This window comes from Lemur catta, chromosome 12 (assembly GCF_020740605.2).
Source record: "Lemur catta isolate mLemCat1 chromosome 12, mLemCat1.pri, whole genome shotgun sequence".
NCBI classification, from domain to species: Eukaryota; Metazoa; Chordata; class Mammalia; order Primates; family Lemuridae; genus Lemur; species Lemur catta.
Genome location: NC_059139.1, coordinates 77,936,406 through 77,948,420, shown reverse-complemented (window position 1 = coordinate 77,948,420; position 12,015 = coordinate 77,936,406). Strand labels below are relative to the sequence as shown.

The following is a 12,015-nucleotide window of genomic DNA, read 5'->3' as shown; positions in this document are numbered from 1 at the left end:
TCCTAAATCCAAAGATATGAAATCTGGGATGCTCCAAATTCCCAAACTTTTTGAGCTCCAACATGACACTCAAAGGAAATGCTCACTGAAGCATTTCAGATTTTGGATTTTTAGATTAGGGATGCTCAACCAGTAAGTCTAATGCAAATATTCCAAAATCTTCTGGTCCCAAGCACTTTGGATAAGGGATACTCGATCTGTATTATACCACATGGATAAATGGTCACCTTGATATTTCATTGTAGATTTTAAGAGTATGATTTGTACTGTCACTCTGAGAGACATGGCACTTCAACATGGAGATGGATGTAAGGGTAAGTTAAAATGTCTCCCAACAATAAAATTTTGAATTTGCTCAAATAAACAAGAGATCTCAGAGTTCTGTACTTGGTACAAAAGGGACATTTACTATCCACATAGACCTGCCAAGAGGAGTTCTCTGCAAAATATACCACACCCAAAATAGATGAAAGAATATTTTAATTCTATACCTTTAAACTTTTAAAAACACATGCCATGTATAACAATTTGAGATTGTGTTGATCAGTATTAAAATACTAAACTGCTCTTTTTTAAACCTATTAGGTAACTGATGCAGGTGTTTTTAAAGGCACTGATTGATAAACTAGAAAAAAATGTTTGTTTACAGTCACTCATAGATTAGCAAGAAAAAAAATGTTTGTTTACAGTCTACCTTATTTCCAAAAGGATTTGAAGTAGATATTTTGGATGTCTGTCAATCCCGGGGACAGTTTTACCACAGATATTGATAATTAGAGAGAAAAGACTGATAGAAAGAATAGTACACATGAACAGAAGGTTGAACCATTATGATATTGAATGTAAAGGGTAAAAGACAAGCAAAAAGTTACTTCAGTGATACACAAAAGCCTGGAGAATAAGGGAGACCTTGAAAACGCATAGAAGAAAAAAACTAGGATAGAATAGAAAATGAGTAAGGAATAAGAGTAGTGAGTAGACAGGAAGAACAGGGTCAGGAACTCAGATGTTAAAATAGCCAAGGGGCCGAAACAACATATAGCAGGAAGAATTTTTTACAAAGGAAGTAGGCAACATTTTAGTTGATGAGCTCTGATTCTATGGAGTTATTAAATTCAGTGAGAAGAGAATCTGCCTAGGTAACTGAGAATTAAAACAGCTAAAGTTTTAACCTTGATTATTTTGAAACTAAATGTGTTTTCCCTACTATACACTGAATATTTTATAAATTTTCTTGGGGGTCATCACACCTTTTCAATGCTATTTGGCTTTGAAGATGCCGTGGAAATCATCTAGACTAGTGTGACGACTGTTTTCCAGAAAAGACAACTGAAGTACTAAAGGATAATCAGAGGTCATATAGCTTAGTTTGTGGCAAAACCAGGGATGGCACCAGGTACTGACTTTCAGTTTGAGGTTCTTCCCACCAGGGCACCCTGATTTTTTTGATCATTTATCATTGTAACACTTAAGTAGTGATAAGATAGGAGGGAGTCAGGGAGTAAGGCTGTATTTAATGTCCCAGATATATTCTAAAGTCATGAAATTGATTTCTATGAATTACACAGAAAACCCTGCCTCAGTATAGTGATGCTAAAGTTGGTCTCTTATTTTTAATCTTAAAAATAACCAACAACTGACTAGTTACTAGAGTTTTACATTTATTTTCTTTATATGATTCACTGGATGAATTTGATGTATCTTATTTAAAAATATAAATGCTAACTTTTGTAAGAAAGAGTTTACATATTATAATATTGCTTAACTTAAAATATATTTTTATGTAAGTATCTTACACCAAGTTTACAAGAGGGAATATTGAATAAAAATGGATAAACTACAATTAAACATCACAGTCTTTATACCTTCATATTAGATGCCTCAGTTTCCAGTTTTGTAAGATGATTGGAATTATCTTCTAGCTCTTGTCGAAGATTTGAGTTCTCCATCTTCAGTGCCTCAACTTGCTTTAACAACTGATCATATGAAGCTGCAGCCATCCTTGGCTACCCTTGGACCTATAAGGTTAAAAAGCATTTTGAAATTCACTACTAAAAATAAAGTGGCTGCTTGTTTTTAAAGAAAGGAATAAAGGAAATAAAACTCTTAAGACACTACATAAGAATTGTGTTAATATGATAGTTTTGGTCTCAAAACAGTATTGTTCAAGTAGTAGCATCTTTCTAAGAGGATGAAACTCTGGGGTCTTAGCTGAAGACAAATAGAACTAAAATAGAAGCGAGAACTTCAGCAGTGTTTGAATACAACTGCCTTTTCACAGGTGGATAAGATTTCTACCAGGTAAGAATTTTTTCAAGGTTTTAAAGATATTTTATCCTCTTACAGGCAAAACTTAGGGAATATAATCATTGATAAGAAATTTATATTACTAATGTTATTTTATTTCTGGATTTTGTCTAATAGTCACAAAATTTTAGAGCTATAATGGATTAATGAGATTACATATTCTATTTCATCACTTTTCATTTGATAGAAGGCTAGTCTTAAACATCCTCCATGGTGAAGTAGTTCTGAAGTTCTAAGATCTCATTAAAAGGCAGTTATTTAACAAAATGGATATGAAGGAGAGCATGAGATAGAGACTAAATCTTTTTAATAGGAAGATGATAAATAAGAATTACTAATAAAGTTCTATTAAATTTATTCAAAAGGATGAATATAATAGGCCATGCTATGGCATATATGGCCTTGGGACCCACTGTACTCAAATTGAGGCCAAAAGACACGTAAAGAAAATGGATGACCTGAAGAATAGATACTGTCAGAAGTAAAGCAGATTCTGGCAGTTAATTAGATGACTGGGAAAGAAAAGGGGAGATGAGGAAGACACAGAAGATAGCCAGGTCATAAGAGGTCCTTGGCATGAAGAATTACAGAATGCTAGGAGTTATATTAAGATTAACCAAGTAGGATCGAGGATACCTACATTCTCTTTTAGTTTACGCCAAATTCATTTTGGAAAAAATATATCCTACCTATCTTCATTATTTAATAGCACAGGAGTATTACATAGTTTGTACTTACATAATATTTAAAGAGCCTGACATAAAAAATGCTTCTGTAATATGAAATCCACTATATATATAGTTAAGGCAGACAGGTTATAAAACTGGCTAGTCACAACAATACTGGAGTTCAGTAACTAGAAGGCCCTAATAAGGGAAACCAAGGAACTCAGATCTGGTCAGACTATAATGGTTAGAGTCAACAATAAACCTGGTAAAATATAATGACACCTGAGGAGGAAGGAGAGTCCTGGAGGTGGGGATCACCTACAAAACTCTCTGGTTGAAAAGAATGAGCACTAGCCTTGCATTTAGAGACTTGGGTCTTAATTTCAGGCCTGGTTATGGTTTCACCTTTGCCCCTTCATTTTATGAATAATTCATTTCATAATTTGTAAATGGAAATCTACTACCTGCTTTAATACAACTTCAAGGGATGGTGCTAGGATTAGTAACAAAAGGTAGACTAAAAAATAAAAGTGCTATGTAAATTTAAGTTATATTATGAAAATATATATGTAATATAACTTCCTTAGTAAGACTTAATGTTGATCTACAGAAAATATTACTCTCCTCCAACCAATAGACAAGAGGCGAAGAAGTAATTCAGCCTCTTGAAAAAGACAGAGGTGATATCTCAAAAAAAGAGAGAAATTCATAGGAGTGATCATTTTTCTGTTTATATCATACCTTTAATAAGCAGGTCTGGAAATACATAGCACATTAAAAACCATATGACAGATATGGGGATCTGACAGAATTCTAATAATGTAGGCTTAAAATTCTTTATTTTAGATAGAATTAACAGGCAATGTTATACCCAAAAAATAAAATAAGAGAAAAGGTAATAGCAAACAAAAAACCCAGCGCACCCAGGTATGCTGAGACACAGAAATTATAACCTTACACAATCTTAAAAAGAGCCAGATGGGCAAGATGAGCAATGACTACTAAAAGTGCTCTTTATTAGAAGAATAAAAAAATTCAATCCTTCAGATGGACAATTCAACCATCAAAACGATGATCAATCATGTTTTTTTCCTTCAGTCCAGAATTCCAATCATTAAAGTCCTTTCTGCTCTAGAAAGCACCTAATTTTATGGAAAATGTAAGATGTTTCATGGAGAAATACCCTACCTATATCCTTTTAGGATGTTGCAGCCATCCCTCCCCAGCCAAAAATTGCTTTATACAAAATTTGTGAAATCATAATGTACTCTAGAATGCCCTTTTTGCAATCACAAGGATTTCATTCCAAATATATATGAACTAAAAGTCATTCTACAACATTTTTTAAAAATTTGAAATGTGTGATCACATTGTAGCTGCCATGTTTTGTTTGTGAAATAGGGAAAACCTCTGAATCTTTCACTTTACTGAGAGTATGCAAACATTCCAATTTATTTTTCTGTAGTTAAGATGCCTACTAAAGAGATTCCCTTACCCCATAAATGTGGGGTAGGGAAGAAGAAAGCAAAAAGACTGTTATCTAGAGTTTTATCCAAACGTTCACTGAAAAACAAATTTACAAGTATCATAAGAAATTAAGGCAGAAAAGTTTTAGGCAGGCAGAAGACACTCAATTAGGATTAAATGTGGCAGACTCATTATTACTAATTTAAGAAGTTTGGGATCACTTTTTTAAATTAGTGGAGCTGCTTTTTTTTGAGACAGAGTCTTGCTCTGTCATCCAGGGTAAAGTGCAATGATGTGATCATAGCTCATTGCAGTCTCAAACTCCTGGGCTTAAGCAATCCTCCTGCCTCAATCTCACAAGTAGCTAGGAATACAGGAGCTTACCACCAAACCCAGCTAATTTTCTTGCCTTTTTTATTTTTTTGGTAGTGACAGGGTCTCACTCTTGTTCAGGCTAGTCTCAAACTCCTGACCTCAAGCAATCCTCCCGCCTCAGCCTCCTAGAGTGCTAGGATTATGGGTGCGAACCACTGCACCAGGCCATGGAGCTGCTTTTATTATTTTGTTTTAGTGGCAAAACAAGGATATATTTGTTAGCACTTTCAGATGGTAATGAAATAAGAGGAAAAATACAAATAGGAAGGCAGGAAGGCAAGAAATCAGAAACCTCATAAAAGACTATTGTGCTCAAATCCATGCAAACAAATTTGAAAATCTGAATGAGATTGATAATTTACCAGAAAATATAATTTATCAAAATTGACCCCCCAAAAGATGGAAAATCTATAAAATTTACAATGAAAAAGTTATTGCTATTAGAAAATTGATCATATCACTTAACATATTAATAGATCTACCCAGAAAAAAATATATGATCATGACAAAAATGATGAAAAGACATTTTACAAATTTAATACCCATTCTTGTTGAAAATACTGAATAAAAAAGAACACTTCTTTAACATAATATATCAATCCAAAGCCAGCAGCATACTGAAGTGGAAACAGTGGATACAGTCCTAAAGTTAGGGAAGGCCTATATTTACCATTCTGTTACTGGTATTAGTCAACACAATTAAATTAATGAAAGAAATTAGAAAGAAAAAATTAGAAAGGAATACTATTGGCAGATAATATATTATATTATATTCATATAATATATTATATTATATACCTGGAATATCAGAAAGCATCAACTAAATATTATAATAAGGATAATTTAGTAATATGGCGTGGTATAATATAAAATATACAGAATCTCTGTAGGTACAAAGAGAAACAAGATACAAGATGAAATGAAAGAAAAGATCTCATTTACAATAAAAAGAATCTAGGCACAAACTGCATGAGTGTCCAAAACATATATATAAGAAATTATAAAACACTTTTGAAAGACAGAAAAGTAGACTTCAACAAATGGAAAAACATTCTTGTACGTGAAGATTCAGCATCGTAAAATGTCATTTCTCCTTAAGTTAATTTATAAATTTTACAGTCCCAATAAACATACTATATAAGGTTTTTGTTTTGTTTTCTGCAGCTAGACATTTTTTAAAAACAAGCAAAAATAGGAAAATATATAAAAAAGCATGAGGTAGACCTACTATATATTAAAATATTGTACAAAGCCTTTATAACTAAAACATATATGTGTAGTTAACTATAATATATTGTACCAGTAGATTAATTTCTTAGTTTTGATAATTGTAGTAAGGACATGTAAGATGTTGACATAAGGGGAATCTGAGTAAAGGGTATATGGAAACTCTACTATTTTTTCCAACTATTCTGTAAGTCCAAAGCTATTTAAAAATTAAAAGTTTTTGAAAAAGTATAACATTGGAACATGAATAGATCAACCAGTAGAACACAATTTTTAAAGTTCAGAAGTAAACATATATCAGTTTAGCATATGATAAAGGTAGTATCTCAAATACTTGTAAAAACATGGATTTTAAATAGGTGGTGCTAGGAAATAGAACAGCAATGAAGAAAAAGAATGCGTGTATTCTTCATACTTATACACTAGAATAAACTGCAAAAGGAACAGAGATTTAAATGTTTAAAAAACATTCCACTATCTTTTAATTATGAAAACAGTTATACCCTCTTCAAAGGAGGGTGTTATGGCAGCATGGGGAATTTTTATTTTAATTTGTTAATGGCTATAAGATATGTAGAGGACCAATTAAGAGTTCTTTGAACTGGTGATGTCTGTTCCTAGACTAGGAGTAATAAAACAGATTCTCAGGGTACTTCAAGCAAACGGAAAGTTTCTATTTGGTATAAAAGCACAACTACTTTTAAATAAATAGAATACATCCATGCAGTGGAATACTACATTGGCATTAAAAAGAATGAGGCTGATGTTTAAAAAAGGAGGCAAAAAACAAAAAAAGGGAGGGTGACAATCACTAAGTCTTATATGGTCCATTCTGTTCTAGTCAAGATAAAAGGATTGTATAAGGATAAAAAATATCACTGAAAGAATATACAAAAATACAGTCATTGCCTCCAAAAAAAAGGTCTAAGGTCTGGTGAGAAGTTATCTTCCTTTTTATTTTATATACCCTTTGTAGAGTTGGAAAAGCAAAGCACAAATTTGGTTCTTTGAAAAGACTAAATATAATTAGAGAGGGAAAAAAAGCCCAAACATGTAAAACAAAGAAAATTCTAGGAGCAGAGACTGATTCAAGAAGAAACAGAAAATCTTAATAGTTCTAAAACTATTAAAGAATTAAAGCAGTAGTTCAATATTTTTTCTCCTCCTCCCAACCCCTCAAAATATCATATCTAAACGATTTTACAGACATCTTCTATCAAACTTTTAAGGAACAAATCATTCCAATCTTATACAAACTCTTCAAAGAATAGACAAATAGAAAATATTCTCCAATGCACTCCATGAGGCCACTCTAACCATGACAGACACGTCAAAGATTGTGTGAAAAAGAATAATTATAGGCTAATATTCAGATATTGATTCAAAAATCCTAAACAAAATATCAGAAAACAGAATATAATAGTACATAGTAAAGAAACTACAGCAGAACCAAGCTGAGCTTATTCCAGGAATGCAATGATTATTCAAATAATAGATCATTTATATGCATCACTGACTAGATTAAAATATTAAAGAAAAACCATGTGATCATCTCAATAGACAAAGAATAAACATTTCATAAAAGCCAGTTATCTACTCATGATAAAAACTCTTAATAAACTGGAAATAGGAGGGAAGTTGTCAAAACCTACAGTGAATGTCATTCTTTACAGTGAAATGTTACAGACAGCCTTTAAAATCAGTAGGAAGATGGAAGTCCTAATTAGCATAGTAAAATTTTTAAAAAGAAAGAGTAATGATTGGAAAAGAACAAAACAGAAAAATCTTAAGAAATATAACAATTTATAGGTTATCATATATAAAATCAATATCCAAAAAAAGTTTTCAATTTCAAGCAGAATTCACCTCATCCATTTTAATTCTTTTCTCTGTATTTAACAACTAATGCAAGTCCTTACCCTCCATTCTATTTCTCTTTCTCTTATCTACTAAGGCCCCATAGATAGTGGTATTTAGTCTCCTGTCTGCAATATTCTTCCCCCATCCCTTCCTTTCCTCACATTCTGTACATGGCTACATACATTGATAAGACCCATCCAAGCCCCCAACCAAGTGTGGCCAAGCTTCAAGATAGCCATCACAATTACCAGGAGCAAGGGTTGGCAAATGATTTCTATAAGGGCCAGATAATAAATATTATAAGGCTTTATGGGCCACATGATTTCTGTTGCAACTACTTGACTTCATAGCTGTAGCACAAAAGCAGCCCCAAACAATACAATAAACGGATGGAGATGACTGTTTCAATAAAACTTAATTTACCAAAACAGGTGGCAGTCTGCTGACCCTTAGCCTAGAGCATAAATCCCCAATTCTGGTTTTCAAACATCCCAAGATAGCCCAAATAATTTTAAAGGTTATTAAGAAATTCCTAACACTAAAATTGGTGTTTTACTTTTAAATAATAGAAGGTAAGCTGCTACGCTGGAAAGAATAGCAAACTAGGAAGTGTTAATGTCTTTGATTTTTTTTTTGTTAGCAATCATTTTTAATTCCTATAATTTCTTCATCTTTATGGCATTGTAAGGTCACATCTTTATTATTTTTTTATTCTCACTCTAATGGGATCGTAGGAGAAAGAGGTGATAAATGTGGTTGATTAATTCCCTAGCTTGAATCAGAAATTCTATTTTCACATTAAGATCTTTAATGAATACAGCATTTTTATTTTTGTATATTGTATGAGTGTAGTGGTCTTTTTTATCTTTCATATGGATAACCAATTACATGATCACTATTTATTAAACAAACCATTTCTTTCTCACTGAATGGAAATGTACCTTTCACATGCTAAATTCTCATGTATTCTTAGAGCTATAATGACATTTACATTAATTTGAGACAGATTCATATTTAATATGTCATACTCTCTCATGAATAATTCAGGCCCTTCAATCAAATTTTCAAGCCCACCCCTTCACCTCCTGCCAAGAAAAGATCCTACTCCTTTCATATAAAATTTATCCCTAGGTTTTTTGCTGTCTGAGCTGCTATGACTGATACACTACCAATCCACACCAAATATTGCTAGTACAGATGAAAGCCAGTGATTTTATTTAATATATATATTTTCCTTATGCATTCATCTTATCAAATTATCCTATCAATTCTAATGGTTTTTCCAGTTGATTTTCTGGGTAGGCAATCATATATTACAGATTATATGAAGATCTTTTTGCTTCTCCCAATATTTGTACCTCATTTCTTTTTGTTTTATTGTTAGCTTGAAACTTAAAAATAACGCTGAATAAACTACCTTATTCCTGATTTTAATAGGAATGGTTTAGTGTTTCACCATTTAATATTCTTACTCTTAGATTTCAGTAAATTTTTTAATATGTTTAGGTATTTTCCTTTTATTTATTTTTTATTTATTTATTTATTTTGAGACAGAGTCTCGCTCTGTTGCCTGGGCTAGATTGAGTGCCGTGGTGTCAGCCTAGCTCACAGCAACCTCCACCTCCTGGGCTTAAGCGATCCTCCTGCCTCAGCCTCCCGAGTAGCTGGGACTACAGGCATGCGCCACCATGCCCAGCTAATTCTTTCTATATATATTTTTAGTTGGCCAGATAATTTCTTTCTATTTTTTTTTTTAGTAGAGACAAGGTCTCACTCTTGCTCAGGCTGGTCTCGAACTCCTGACCTCGAGCGATCCACCCGCCTTGGCCTTCCAGAGTGGTAGGATTACAGGCGTGAGCCACCTCGCCCGGCCTCTTTTATTTTAAAGTTTTTATTAGTCATGGCTGCTGAATGTTTTTATAGCAGCTTTAACACATGGTTTTTTCTTTTAATTAGTTGACGCAGTCAATCCTAAGATTTTCTAATGTTGAACCATCCTCCATTCCTGAAATAAACCTCACTTGTTCATGTTTTATTCTTTTACTAGTCTGTTGATTTTTCAATAAGAGAAACCAGTGTATAGCTTTTTATTTTTATAATATTTTAAAATAAGGTTTTGAATTAAGCTTATACTAAGTTCATAAAATGAATTGGTAAGTATCTCATCTTTTTATATGGTCTAGAATAGTTTGAATATCTATTCTTTGAAAGTCAGCTAGAATTCAAATCAGAGGTACCTTTTTAGAAGTAAGATTTTAAAACTATTTTAAAATTTCTTCTGTGGATAAGTCTTTTCATGTTTTCTTCATCTTGTATCAATTTTATTAACACTTCACCAGTACATTACACATTTCCTCTAGCTTTTCAAGTGTATTAATGGAATTATATATATTCTCTTAATTTTATAATTCTTTATCTGAAAGTTATCTCTTTTCTCATTGATGTTCGTTTTGTCTTTTGTTCCTTTAAACTTTCTAAAGTTACATCTATTTTATTGGTATTTACCAAAAAAAAAATCAACTTTTGGTGTTACATATCCTTTCCACTACTTTGTTTTCTATTTTCTTCATTTCTGTGTTTATCTTTACTAATTATATCCTCTTATTTTACATTGGTTTATTTTGTTCTTTTTTATTACTGTTATTTAAAGTGATTAATCTGTTTCCTTACTTTACTTACATATTCAATTGGTTTCTTCCTTAATAATACAAATATTAAAGACATCAATTTTTCTCTTAGTACGGTCTTATCCATGTCCCACAGGTTATAGTATGAAGTGTTCTCCTCTTTATTTCTAGGTAACTCATAATTTCAATCTTTATTTCCTCTTTGATCTACGGGATACTTCAAAGATCCTTCTCAGGCCGGGCGCGGTGGCTCACGCCTGTAATCCTAGCACTCTGGGAGGCCGAGGCAGGTGGATCGCTCGAGGTCAGGAGTTTGAGACCAGCCTGAGCAAGAGCGAGACCCCATCCCTACTAAAAATAGAAAGAAATTATCTGGACAACTAAAATATATACAGAAAAAATTAGCCGGGCATGGTGGCACATGTCTGTAGTCCCAGCTACTCGGGAGGCTGAGGCAGGAGGATCGCTTAACCCCAGGAGTTTGAGGTTGCTGTGAGCTAGGCTGACGCCACAGCACTCACTCTAGACCGGGCAACAGAGTGAGACTCTGTCTCAAAAAAAAAAAAAAAAGAGATCCTTCTCAACTATTAGGTATATAAGGCTGTTTGGGTCATCTTTTTATTGTCATTGATATTAATATATTATTTATGATATTAATTGGAGACTTGCTTATAAAATTGCTGCTACTAAGAATTTTTATGGGTTTGCCTTTATAAAAGAATATGACTAATTTTCATTAAATATCCAACTGAAATGTTTTCAAAAGGCAAAAAAGTGTACAAAGTTCTATAACTGCTTACTGACTATAGTATTTTATTTAAATCCTCTCTATATGCCCTTATTTTTGTATATTTTGATAAATGAAATTCAGAAAGCCTACCATTCATCGCATACTTAAAATATGCCATGTACTATAAATGCTTTCCACATATTATCTCATTTAATCATCATAACCATCTTTAAGGTAGGTATTACTCCTCATTTTTGAGTTAAGAAAAACGGAACTCCAAAAAAGTGGATAACTTCCCTTAAAATCCACATCAAGAGGCTAAGCCAGGATTCAAACCCATGTTATTTCAAATGCTCACGCTCTTAAAGACTGGGTAATACAATCTCTGTCTGGCTTTCACAATCTATTATATCTGATAATAGTCTATCTTCCAAACTTATTTTCTATTAAGTCCCAAGATAACCCTCCTTCCTAAATAAGTTTCTCCTTATTATCCTCTACAAACTATTTCACACTTTTGTACTTTTGCTTATACTTCTTCCCCTTTTTGAATACCACATCCTTTTTTCCTCTGCTTTGTTTTAACATGTCTTCATCCTTTAAGGCCAAGCTCAAGTGCCTTACACAAAACTCTCCTGATATCGCCAGCCAATAATGAGTCTTCCTGCTGACTGAACAGTAAATACTATACAACTTAATTGTTCTCTAACTACTCCATTTTACTTCAGCGTGTTTAGTCTTCCCAGCTAGAGCA

General features: G+C 32.8%; 1 protein-coding gene across 2 annotated transcripts in view; it reads right to left on the bottom strand.

Moving 5' to 3' along the window:
* The window catches only part of APC (APC regulator of WNT signaling pathway), a 124,374-nt gene that overhangs the window by 74,744 nt on the left and 37,615 nt on the right, over nt 1–12,015 (bottom strand). For both annotated transcript variants that reach the window (XM_045566171.1, XM_045566170.1), the window contains exon 2: nt 1,866–2,018. In XM_045566171.1, the coding sequence (XP_045422127.1) occupies nt 1,866–2,000 (135 nt within the window). In that variant the 5' untranslated portion in view covers nt 2,001–2,018. The remainder of the gene's footprint in view (nt 1–1,865; nt 2,019–12,015) is intronic.